Source organism: Macrobrachium rosenbergii, chromosome 29 (genome assembly GCF_040412425.1).
Source record: "Macrobrachium rosenbergii isolate ZJJX-2024 chromosome 29, ASM4041242v1, whole genome shotgun sequence".
NCBI classification, from domain to species: Eukaryota; Metazoa; Arthropoda; class Malacostraca; order Decapoda; family Palaemonidae; genus Macrobrachium; species Macrobrachium rosenbergii.
In genome coordinates, this window is record NC_089769.1 from 17391152 (window position 1) to 17405228 (window position 14077).

General features: G+C 37.2%; 1 protein-coding gene across 3 annotated transcripts in view; it reads left to right on the forward strand.

Annotated features, from left to right (window-relative positions):
• LOC136854635 (uncharacterized) overlaps nt 1–14077 on the forward strand; it is a 108626-nt gene that overhangs the window by 78803 nt on the left and 15746 nt on the right. For all 3 annotated transcript variants that reach the window (XM_067131185.1, XM_067131186.1, XM_067131187.1), the window contains exons 4-5: nt 4497–4764; nt 13294–13443. In XM_067131185.1, coding sequence (XP_066987286.1) covers nt 4497–4764; nt 13294–13443 — 418 coding nt within the window. The remainder of the gene's footprint in view (nt 1–4496; nt 4765–13293; nt 13444–14077) is intronic.

Sequence of the window (14077 nt, forward strand, 5' to 3'; positions counted from 1 at the left end):
GTATTATGACATCAGTGAGTGATACTTTCCTCTTGATTATTATTATTATTATTATTATTATTATTATTATTATTATTATTATTTTTTTTTTTTTTTTTTTTTTTTAATGGTTGTAGAAGGTTCTTTTGATTTCTTTACTAAATTTCATAGAAAAAAGTACAGGACTAAGAGTCAGGATCGCACCTTCTTGGCAGGCTGCTCGAACGTCAGTGTGCCAAGAGTTGTATCATCAGCATATCCTCACGAGAGCAAACTTGTGCAAGCTGCCTGTCATACTCATGGATGGGGAAGACATTATTCTTGAGTATAACAAACGCCGCCTTCTTTAGACAGCAAATTCTGAAAAGAAGAAGAAAGATCTTTTAAAAACTTCTTGTGTGCATCAGAATATAAACAGAGTAACCGAAGCCTTATGTAAATTCTATTATGTTCGGGAAAGGTAAAATACTCGTTATATAAAAACGTCGGTAATATTAGCAGACTGTCTAATTAGACACGATACCTAATGCCGTTATCTAGCCCAGGCCAGAGGGGAGTGAGAAAGCCAAAGGCAAAAGCAGGCTAGGCCTTAGCCTCCGGGGCGGTTGGAGACTAAGTTGAGAAAAAGGGAAGCAGGAGGAAAATTCCGGAGCAAGGGAGTCGAGATAAAGAAACGAAAACGTTTGTCGAAACTTTGAACTCGAAATACCTTTAGCTTTGATACATTCATGGAAATGAAAAAAAAAATAATCAGAGACTTATAATAAACATGAGGCTCTTGTCAATAGCGCAGGTGACTTCATGAAAAGGTGAAAAAAAAATGTATTTGTGTGTTTTTATGTGCTGTGTGTAGCACTTTTTTTTTATTGACATTTGTGCGTTATTTTATGGAAGATTGCTCAACGTGATCGTGTGAATAATAATAATAATAATATCGGTGTATTTATGAAAAGATTAATGAGTATGAACGACTCGTTATCATCCAACTGTCGCCCATCACACAGATAACCTGTATAAATGTGAAAAACTTTTGCACACTCTCGTATACCATTAAAAACAAACTTGAATATTACGTGATTAAAAAATTATGATTCAAAATTAGTGCCAGTAGCGCAAGAACATGATTAAAAAATAATAATACCATTAAGACGTGTAAGTTAACGAATGAATAGCTGTATTAAAACTTGTTATATGATAAAAAAAGCAAAGTACAAATATGTAAAAGTATCTAATGTATCAGCGCAGTTGTGTGATAAAAGAAGTAACATTCTGAATTTACTTCCAAGGAGGGTATAGCATACCCAGACGATGGGAGGGAGCCCAGAGGATGTCGTGCAATTGGAACTTCAGAAGTTCAAGCGAAGATGCAGTGCATTACTACCCTAATGCATTTTAATACATTTTTATATATTTATTAATTTATTTTTCTCTTTCAATAAGTGGGATCTCTTCTTTGTGTATTTCCCTTTACTTCTCTTACTTCTTCCTAATGAACACCTATTCTTTGGAAGCTTGAATTTCAAATCAGTGGTCCCTGTGGGCTTGTTCCGTATGAATAGGTTTCATCTTCTGAATAATAATAATCAAAATTACGGATACCCCAGACCCACCAACGATGTGACTTTGTAATGATCCATGAACGGCAGCCACATTGTGATGACAGCCTAGTTAGAAGATGGGCCATTTGTTAAGTGAATGGCCCAGTCTTATGAACCTTAGAAGTGGACTTCTTATGCACAAGACGAGAATGGCAGCTACATTCTTGCCAGTTCTTGGGAGAAGTAGTATATGATGTCATTGGCATTTTTTAAATATATGCCAAATGCTGCCCTTCTAAATATCTATTTTTTTGGTTCTTAGTCTTTAATTCTCGTTGGTATTTCAATTTATCACATTAGTGTAATGTTTGGTTGATATCAGTCAGTTTCGTCGCCAGAAAACTTATAATCAAATTCCTGACGTCTAGCACCATAAGTACAAGACAAATAAACCATAGCAGCATATAATATTCGTTTATGACTAGAATATCATGGCAATATCACATGGCTGTAATTAAAAACAGCAGTGGCCCTTGACTTAAGTGTGAAAGAATTCGTCAGTAAAATCCCAGGTCAAAATAAATATATACAGACCCTTTCAGATGCATGCAAACACTACCAATAATATGTTTTTATCCCAGGGAATCTGTATGAAGTTAAAGTTTCGCCTTTATTAGCAAAGATAAATGCTTTGTTTATCCCTGAGTTTTATATAAAATTCGATTTAGAATAAGGACGTTGTTCAGACTTGGAGTTTGATTGCGTTTAGGTAAAAATCTGAGCGACTTCTTTCGGAAAGCTAAATTAAAAAAATATGAGGGCTAACTTTTGGGAAAGAGAAGGGAATCAACATTTACTCTGTAAAAAGATAGAAAGGAAATGTGAAGAGCAACCTTTGAAAAACGGTGAAGCGAGCAGAGAGCAAAAAGCAGGGTTGTTATTTTAGAAAAAGGGAGAAAATAAACGGCACGTTTTGGGAAAGAAAAACTGGAAAATAACCAGAAGTTTTTGACAAAAGTCGAAATGGATAATGAGCATTTTTTCCTTTTTCTGCCAGAAGCTAGATCGAGAAACAGACCAATTACAGTCGAGAGGAGAAGAAAAAACCGAACGAATTCTTTTGGTAAACGTTGAACCTTTAGCCACTTTCCCTTTAATCTTAACGAGGTACATTTTTGTGAGGGGTTCCTTTCAAGAGTGACCGATTGATTGAGTGACTTAATTGTTTCCTGGCGGTGCAAAACATGATGAGCTGACGAAACCAACTGATCTGTTGCAAGGATTTGGCTTTCAGACGTCTGGAAGACCTTGAAGGCTGCTTAAGAAATGAAGGGTTGCTATTTTTATCCCAGTTGTGACATTATGCCAGTTGTTCGGTTGTCATTTCCATTGTTCCGGCCACAGTTCAGCTGCTTTTATGCCATTCCTAATGGTCTTCTAGTAGGCTGCGTTCACGCCAGTCATAATGATCAGCTTGTTCTCAAACTAGTCATGACTGGCGGCTGGTTGTTTTCTTTTTTTTTTTTTTAAGCCAGCTGTGATGATCTGCTGTTCATCCTGATTTCATGCTGGTCAAGGCAGTAAGCAGGTTGGCTGCTTGTATAACCGTCTTGATGGTCTGCCAATCAGCCTGATTTAGCTTCTGTTGTTGTTGTTTTTGATTTAGCTGGCTTTGTGCCAGCACGGGCTCTTGCTCACAGAACAGCCAGTAAGGCGCACCTGTCATGCATCTTCTTTAGCAATGGTAATTATGGCCAGTTGACCGGCCAATTACAGTGGCCTACCAATTGTCCATTTTTCCTCCAGTCATGACTGGTGGCCAGTTAGCCTACTTTTGCACCAGTTGGAGTTTCCTGCAGATCTGCTTCTGCACAGAGTATAATTGCTGTCTTATGGCTTCCAAACCAATCATAGTCATGATAAGACCAGTGAGTCTGCCTTTCAGACCAACTGTATTTTTGCCCATCATTTTGTTTTATTGTTAGCTAATACATTATGCTAAACAATCTAATTTTACAGCAGTTGTAGCAGTGTACTAGTCAGCTTATTTTCATGCCCGTCATGAACTTTGTGAGGTCTATAGTGATAAAGATAAATAAATTATTTAGGGTGCTTCACGCCAGGTTTTGTTAAGTTAATTAATATTTTGCTATTTTGTTAGTATCATGACAGGTAAAGAACTGCCGTGTTCTAAGAAAAAACATATAATTGTTTAGAAAGAAAAATATGAATATTGAATAGATTCAGAGAGAGAAAGCTGATGTGTAGAAGGAAGCTGTATCATGGAAAATTATTTGTAAGAAAAAACGGGATGAAGGATAGATACGGAAAGAGAGATAGATTTTAGTTTTGAAAAGTAGAAGACGGGATGTTGGATGTGTTTGTAAAGAGAAAGGATAGGTTTTTGGCTTTTACTGAAACAACAAAAGGGTTAGAAGATGCTAGGTCGATTGTTGACTGCGTTTAGAGATATAAATGAACGGGAGCTTGTATGTCAGGGTGCTCGACGTGTGACTGAAAAGTGATGCTACATCTGGAAGACAAGGATGTGCTCAAGGGATACAGCATATTATATGTACCGGAGATATATATATATATAGATATATAAATATACGGGAGCTTATATATATCATATATATATATATATGTATATATATATATATATATATATATATATATATATATAATATATATATATATACTGTATCCTTTGAACAAACATCCTTGCCTTCACAGTACATCTTTTAGAAGACAAATGGTGTTGTCGAGCACCCTGACATACAAGCTCCCGTCCATTTATATATATATATATATATATATATATATATATATATATATATATATATATATATATATATATATATATATATATATATTTATATATATATGGTGTTTGGTATACAAAATCACGTGTAAGAGTGATTATATTTATATATATAATATATATATGATCGTTTACTTATTTGATCTTCCTTTCAGACGCGTGCCTGGCGGAAATGGCGTTGGGCAGGGGGAGGCCGAGGTCCTCCTTCGATTGGTGGCGGAGGAGGGGTCCCTTCCGGCTCACCTGCTGGTTACGGGAGCCACCGAGGCGGCAGCAGCGGAGGGCGTTCAGGAGGCGCGGGGGCGGCGGGCCCCACGGGCAGGAGGGCCCACACGGCTGTGATCGCGGGGGAGTCCATGATCATCTACGGTGGATATCAAGATCTGAGGGGGTCCTCCGCCGAACTGTGGAGTTTTAATCTAAGTAGGTCCAGAGGGTTTTTCGGGTTCTCATTGGACGGATGGGTATCGTTCTCTGCTAGCACTATGCTGGTCCCGCGTTCGATTATCCGACCGGCCAATGAAGAATTAGAGGGATTTATTTCGGGTGATAGAAGTTCATTTCTCGTTATAATGTGGTTGGGATTCCACAATAAGCTGTAGGTCCCGTTGCTAGATAACCAATTGGTTCTTAGCCACGTAAAATAAATCTAATCCTTCGGGCCAGCACTAGGAGAGATATTAATCAGCTCAGTGGTCTGTTTAAACTAAGGTATACTTACTTTTCAGAGGGTTATTCGGGAAATGATGATGAATGGGATAAAAGCGATGATGATTGGGATGAAAACGGTGATGATGATGCGAAAGCCATCTGTATTTAGTATTAGATAACAGTAAAACCTTAATACTAGTAACACTGGATATCATTATTTTCTTTAGGCTCTATTGCTCAGTATTAGTAAAACTGGTTTATATAGCAAGTGAAGATCGTCATTCATACTATCCACAAGCATATGACTGTATGTATATATATATATATATATATATATATATATATATATATATATATATATATATATATATATATATATATATATATATAGAAAGATAGAGAGAGAGAGAGACAGATATTTATATATATACAGACACATATATTTTTTTCACCAATTTCCCTGATAGGGATTGACTAAATTCTGAATGAAAGATTAACTCCCCCCCCGTGCAAACAACTTCCATTTTATCAGCTGAAGCGTATATCATCCAGTATCTCTGCACACATACAATATATACAAACGCTTGCCTTTTTATCTACCTGGATCTTCCTCCAAAAATACTAAGTATTTTTACCTCTGCAGTATGGGCTTACATAGTGGGATCGTGCTCTCTAGTTTCAAAGTTCACTCTTTTACTAAATAATATATTAAATATTATTTGTCATATTAAATATTATTTATTACTTATTATATGGACTCAGTTATGTCTTTTTTTCGATTCTATTACTGTCATTTTCATTGTAGGCTTGTTCATTATAACTGCGAAATCATTAGCATTAACAAAGATAACAAGCATGGCACCCTTCCGTACGATTTGTCAGTTTTATTAAAAAGAATTATTTTAAAGTTATGTCTTTTTTTCGATTCTATTGTCGTCATTTTCATTGTAGGCTTGTCCATTATAACTGCGAGATCATCAGCATTTAGCATTAACAAAGATAACAAGCATGGGGCACCCTTTCGTACGGTTTGTCAGTTTTATTAAAAAGAATTATTTTAAAGTTACGGCAAGCACGTTTGAAACGGTAATTGGTTTCCGCAAACCGGGATGCTTCGCACACTTTGGATCTTATGGGAAAGAGATTTAATCAATATTCAATTACCCCTCCTAATGAGTCTGGTCACATACCTGTCGCATACCTGGACTAAGGCATGCGAGAGGCCCCTGAAAGTTGTAGTCTGTGCCCAGGTGAAGGGGGGCCGCTTGGCTGCATAGCTGGAAAGGAAAGCAACTTTCATGCCGCCGCATTATGGGATGAGGAATAATAATAATAATAATAATAATAATAATAATAATAATAATAATATTATTATTATTATTATGATTATTATTATTATTATTATTATTATTATTACACCGGTGTTTTTATCTACTTTCAATGAGATTTTAGTATTTTTGTATTTTGATATGTGTATGAAATTCAATCTTGTGTATTTTATACAAAATGAAGCATTAAATAATAATAATAATAATAATAATAATAATAATAATAATAATAATAATAATAATAATAATAAATGCTTTATTTCGCGTAAAATACATACAGCAAAATACAAAAATTCTAAGTCCCATTGAAAGTAGATAAAAATTCAGGTGCAAGATAAAAATACATATATAAAGACATTAAGCATACGCTAAATCCTTCCATATTTCAAAAAATAAAGTTATCACTAGTCATGAGCGTGATTACAGTGTTTTTCACAATATTCTTACTTGATGCCATGAATCTATTTAATACACGTTCCACTGCTTTGAGCCTTATCTCATTTAATGTTGGTGTACCGATCTGAACACAAAATTGGGAAATGCTAAATCGCAATGCCAAGTTAAATAACTTTTCAATACTATTATTAAAACACACTTCGTTTGTCCCGTAGGGGGTACTGCCATCAGTACACCTCACAAGGTGGACTGTAGGCATCACTCTAAGTTCCTTGCAGCGTCCCTTCGGCCCCTAGCTACACCCCTTTCATTCCTTTTACTGTACCTCCGTTCATATTCTCTTTTTTCCGTCTTACTTTCCACCCTCTTCTAACAATTGTTTCATATTGCAACTGCGAGGTTTTCCTCCTGTTACACCTTTCAAACCTTGCACTCTCAATTTCCCCTTCAGCGCTGAATGACCTCATAGGTCCCAGTGCTTGGCCTTTGGACCTAAATTCTATATTCCACTCTTCGTTTGGCAGTGTATGTCATCTTTACTTTAAAAACAAGTGACAAACATAATAAGTAGGATGCAAAAGCTCCTGAAAAGAAGGCATTTCACATCAACTTAGAGAAATTTTCTAGGAACATATTTTCCCTAACGCACAAAACCCTTCGCAACTCTGCAACATGATTGTCATCATTGTTATTAGAGGTGAGGGTGAAACCCAAGCACTTGATTGCATTTACATATTCAGTTGCAGTGCCATTAATGTTAAAAGGTTTCGGTTGTCGCTAGCATTATTCTTATATTTTCGTAACTTAAACCTCGATTGTCATAGACGGGTTCGAAGGTATGGTGCCAGGGTTCGAAGTAAAGGGGCCATGGAAGCGTAACGAAAATTCCAAAGCGCCCCCTGTGCCACTTCCTCCAAAAGAGTCGAAAGCGTAAAGAAAAGACGAATTGTAAAAATGCCTCATTTGAACAGGCAGCGAGAGAGAGAGAGAGAGAGAGAGAGAGAGAGAGAGAGAGAGAGAGAGAGAGAGAGAGAGAGAGAGAGAGTTAATTGGGAAGGCCAAAAATGCTAAATTTTCCATCAACTTACTGAACTGTTGGTTATTTTTCAAAGCACAGTTAAAGCAACTTCGAAACTAGGAAAAAATATGAAATTTGGCAAAACAATTAAACGAGTTGTATTAATTTTTTGCCAGTATACCTTGCGTTGATTTTGTGAATTTTGGGTAGAAGTTATACGGTTTTCCAAACGGTCATTTGTTTATATGCTACTAGCATTGGTAAAAGGGCAAAAAATACGCACTTTGCCCTTGATTTTTTTTTAGGATAAGCCAAGGATATTGCTGACAAGTGCGTAGTTGACAGAATGACTACGGAAGTGCTATTATTATTTTATTAGCGACAGGCTCGCGCTACGCTGCGCGGGGCAGGAGGGCAGTTGAAGGACACATTGTTTAAACGTGGCTGCTACTCTTCAACTGGGCCCTTCATCTTAAGGGAGGACAGCGGCTCGCTCAGTTAATAGAGGGATTAAAATCTTCTCGGTATTTTATTGTCTTTTGGAGTGCATCTCAAAATGCTGCGAGCAAGTGTTTGGCGTGTTTGGGGTTTTTCTTCCAGCAGATTTCATGAATCTGAGCTGGTTAAATCCTCGATGGGTACTCCCCAAGGCTGCTTCTTTGGGATTTGCCTACTAAAGATGATACTGATCTTTGCCTGAAGACGCAGCTAACTTTTATAGCAAAGCGAAATGAAATTTCAAAATACGTTAGTGCAAAGATTGTGATAATAAAAAGACAAATTTCATTGTTCAAATGTTAATGTTTAATAAGACGTACTTTATTAGGAACAGAATTAATGAGTTCATACGGAATAATTCTCTCTCTCTCAGGATTCCCAAAAGGCAATAGTTCTTACTGGTATAAGATCACCTCTCTCTCTCTCTCTCTCTCTCTCTCTCTCTCTCTCTCTCTCTCTCTCTCTCTCTCTCTCTCTCTCTCTCTCTCTCTCTCAGGATTCCCAAAAAGGCAATAGCTCTTACTGGTATAAGATCACCCTTCTCTCATATAAAATTCATTTGTAAGTAGTTTCTTGTTAAAGTTCTGATCTAATTAATATTGAAGCTGTATAACAGGAGTAGTATTTAGTGTGATCCTCACATTGCAGGTGGTTCATAGTTACCACATGAGGTTAATTAACCACTTCATAGATTCTAAAGGTCAAGCAAGCTATATTTATAAGACGTCTTCACTACTCCAGGATCCTTTGAAGTCGTCTTCATTTGGGAAGGGGAAGGGGGAGGGGAGGGACACACACACACACACACACACACACACACACACACACACACACACACACACACACACACACACACAGAAATGCAGCCAAGGAAAGTAATATAATCGACTACTATAATTTGAGGTCTTGAATAAAAGATACTATTAATATTATTTGTCATTAATAAGGGATCAGAGTAACGTAGCCCGACTGGTATACCAAGCTGAAGACCCGAATGTATCAATGAATGAATTCACGGTTCTTGGAAGGGCAACCAGTAATTAAGGAACTTAGAAGATGGAAAGCAGAGATAATTTTAGCTGGAAACGAGATGACTCCCCATATACTATCTAGACTGTTTTGTAGGATATGGAATGAAGTAAAGCCTGTGGAGTGAAAATTAGAAGTCATATCAAAGGTTCCATAGAAAAGTGACCTGACTGAATTTGGTGACTATAAAGCCATTGTCCTTACGTTGGTTGTTCTGAAAATATTCGTTTACTTAATCTCATTATGCTTAAGAGGTAAACAAGCTGGTTTTAGAAAAAGACTGGAGTTGCCCAAATCATATTTATGTTCAGACATTAAGCAGCAGTGTATGGAATGTTCAAACCCCCTGTCTGATGGCCTTTCTTGATTACAAGGGGCGTTTTACAGTAATAAGAGACCGATATTACGGAAGTCCTTGCGTTACTGAGTTATTCCCGTTGAATATTTAAAGCTAATTAACGCTATCTATGAATGAAGACGACACAACGATCGTATCGATGGAACCTTGACAAGTGAATCTGAAGTGAATAATGCGGTGTTATAATCAGTGTTACTTCACCTTTGCTGTTTGGTCTTCTCTTGGATCTTATAGTGGAAATGTGGTCGGAAACTGAAGGCAGTGTTTACGTTGTTTGCTTAATAGAAGGTATCACCTATCCAGAGAAACGGGGATTCGGTGTAAATCTAAGGAAAACAGAAGTAATGAGGACAGCTTATGCACAAAGGGGTGAAATAACACTAGATGGAGAGAGAATTAATGAGGTTGAATCCTTCAGTTACCTAGGAACAATGATATCCAGTACAGGTTCTCTTGTGTTGGAATTCAGTGACAGGATAAAAAAAGGGCACATCAAACAATAGGCAGGCTGTGTTTGAAAATCGGAGACACTGAAATGGCAAACGTAAGTTTGTGTATTAGCCTAGTTTTGCAGTACAGACAGAAATAATAGTATGGTAGTGAAACTATGTAAACAAGTAAAAAATGCGCCGAAGTGTCTTCGGCTCAATCGAGTTTTCTGTACAGCCGTTACAGCGTACAGTCAAGGCCACCGAAAATAGATCTATCTTCCGGTGGTCTCGGTATAATGCTGTATGAGCCGCAGCCCGTGAAACTTTAACCACGGCTCTGTGGTGACCTATCCTATATGGTTGCCAGAAGTACGATTTTGGCTAACTTTAACCTTGAATAAAATAAAAACTACAAAGGCTAAAGGGCCGCAATTTGGTATGTTTGATGAGTGGAGGGTGGATGATCAACATACCAATTTGCAGCCTCCTAGCCTCAGTAGTTTTTAAGATCTGAGGGCGGACAGGGAAAGTGTGGACGGACAGACGAAGCCGGCACAATAGTTTTCTTTCACAGAAAACTAAAAAAAGGAACATTAGGAATCATCATGCAAGGATAGCGAGAAACGATACCGTAGGGGAAATTACGAAGGCCTAGACGCATGTGAGATAACCATAAAGAGTAGGTGGAGATGGCTTGGTCATGTCCGTTACACAACCCCCAGGAGGATAAAAGTGACGTCAGTTGAACCCCTGTGTCCTCTAGAAGAGTTGGAGACGCAGGCCATGCGGATGAGATATATGAGACGCAAGTCTGGAGATTCGTGAAAGATAAAGCACATGAAAGACTTGAATGGAGGAATTTCACAGAGGCCCTTTGCGTCTCACAGCAGCTGCAGACGACAATAGTGATTGTATCTGTGGAGATAAAGTCTTTCCGAAACCAAATGTTAGGCCATAAGTATACCTTAGTTTAACCAGACCACTGAGCTGATTAACAGCTCTCTAGGGCTGGCCCGAAGGATTAGACTTATTTTACTTGGCTAAGAACCAATTGGTCACCGAGCAACGGGACCTACAGCTTATTGTGGAATCCGAACCAAATTATACCGAGAAATGAATTTCTATCAGCAGAAATAAATTCCTCTAGTTCTTCATGGCCGGTCGGAGAATCGAACGCGGGCCTAGCAGAGTGCCAGCCAAGAACTCTACCGACTCGTCCAACGAGGAACTAATGTTAGGCCGTGAATTTACCCGAATGAAACAACTGGAACGAATTGATCAAAGAATAAAACACATATAATTGAGAACAAAGAATAGTCGATGAAAATTGAAAATTAGAATAAATGAGTAGTTAAACAAAACCCCCAAAATAATAAAAGAGTAGAAAGAGTGCTTGAGCGCTTGAGCGTATCGACAGGCAAGGTAAGTAAAGCCTAAGGCCGTGATACAGATTATATGACACAGACACAGGTTTGGGGATAACGTTTATATGGTCACCAAGGCTAAAGTTAACCTGAGAGCACCCACGAACTGCAAATATTTCGAAAGAGATTTCATCATATAAAGAAACGAAACAGTAGGAAACCCAACCGCAATATCTGTGAAGTAGTAAATGCATATGAAGTGGGATAAAAGAAGGGACTTACGTTATAGGAATGGAGTTGGGTGGTGTGTGAGTTGGGGTGGTGGGGGAGGGGAAGGAGAGAATGTGTGTGTGTGTAGAAGGGTGTCTGAGGTAGCTCGGAAGTGTACAAGATAAGTAGGGGGTGGCGGTGGCCTGCTTTGTATAGCCCCTACCACAGACGGGTCTGTCGGAGATTATTAATAGCATTTTTTAGATTATTTAAAAATTGCACTGCAGCATTTAAATCGTAAAAGTTTTGATAGAGAGTGAAGTGGATTTGTACATGTGATGATAAGACGGATAAATTATTATTATTATTATTATTACACTTTATTATTATTATTTCAACAACTTTTAAGTTCAGCAACCGAGAGGTATCAGTAACTTGCTGAAAAAGCTTTCTTGCAATAGATTACCCTATGTATTGAAAAAAAGAGAAGTATAATAAATCCAAGTAAACTATGGAATAAAGAGAAGAAAAAGAAAACAAGAATAATAATAATAATCAAATAAACAAACAGAGAAAGCGACGTGCCCGGGACTCGCAATCAGCAGTACAATTCTCACGGGACGTGCCGTCTCCAATTAATCTGCTTTTGGCGGGATTTCGTGTTTCGGGCTCAAATACCATGACGGAGGTATTCCTTTTATTCGGGAATGAACCTGTCCAGAGTCGCTTTTGGTAGCGTTATTAACATTTCGTTCTGTTTTTCATTGATTTTATTCAACCTATTGATTATCGTCATGATTGATAACTTCTCAGTATTATTTCATTCTGGTTTATCCAGTGATTTAATTAAACCATGATGATTGTCATTATATTGATGGATTCTTAGTATTATTTCATTCTGGTTTTTTAAATGATTTCATGAAAAGTATTGATTATCATCATGACTGATGAGTTCTTCATATGATTTCATTCTGATTTTTCAAGTGATTTAATTGGATCGCTGTAATTATCATCATAATTGATGAATTCTTAATGTTATTTCACTCTGTTTTTCAGTAATTTAATTAAACCGTCAGGATTATCATCATGACTGATGAATTTTTTATATGATTTCATTCTGATTTATTCCAGTGACTGAATTATATCTATTGATTTTCATCGTGGTTGATGAAGTCTTTCATTGTGCTTTTCAAGTGATTTAATCAGACCACTGTGATTATCTTCATGATTGATGAATTCTTGATATTATTTAATTCTGCTATACGGTGATTTAATTAGACCATTGTGTTTATCATCGTGATTGATGAATTATTGTTATTTCATTCTTGATTGATGATTTCTTAATATTATTTCACTTTGTTTTTCAGTTATTTGATTAAAACAATCATCATGAGTGATGGATTCTTAATATTATTTCTTTGTGCTTTACAGTGATTTAGTTAAAACTTATATGCTTATCATCATGACTGATAAATTGTTAATATTATTTCCTTTTGTTGTTTCATTGTTATAATTGAATAATTATGATTAGCATCAAGGTTGATGAATTCTTAATATTTCATTCTGTTTTTCAGTGATTCAATTAAAACTATGATTATCATCATGATTGATGATATGATTCCCAGTTCTTGTTAGGTGTGTATATAAATAACATTATTAATCTCCACAGAGGACGAAACCTGGACGCAGCTCTCCTCCAGAGGGGAGCAGCCCGCCGCCCGTCACGCCCATTCGGCCGTCCTGCACGACAATCAGATGTGGGTGTACGGCGGCATGACTGACCTCCAGGAGCGGAACGACTTCTGGCGGTTTGATACAGGTTATTTACGAGTCTTTTTTTTTTTTTTTTTTTTTTTTTTGCCCGGGGCAGGTTTGGATTTGATTTTGAGTTATGTGAAATGTGCTTTTGACTGCTATTGTCATTAATAATTTCTGAGGTTATTTCTTTAAGTAGACATAATTTGTGTTGGTGTTTACAATCTTTTATTTTTAGTAAAAATTACTACGCAGTTTCTCATTTCCATATTTTTCTCCAAAATATATTGTAGTTCCTTCAATTTACTTTTCTCTGCCTTTGTAGTTTCCTTCAATTTACTTTTCTCTGCCTAAATAGACATTTATACATTCTTAATTCTTAACCATAAACTATTTCAGTAATAGAGGCTGGCTGCAGAGAAAAACAAGACTCCACTTACGGCCATTTCTGTTCCATAAATACCGAATCAGGGATCAAACCCCTTTGGCAGAAGGCTTCCAAAGCTTCAGCCACTTTATGTACCTATTACCTACACAGAAGTCTCACCAGTATCATGTCAGCCCCCCTGCTTACACTTACTCCACGACAGACCGCTACCTTGCAAGCATTCCTGTGCTCTCTGGTTACTGGAGCCCTTCTACTTGAACACCTCTTACATTCTGTCTAACCAGCCCTTTCTGGGTCTCCCTTTTATGAA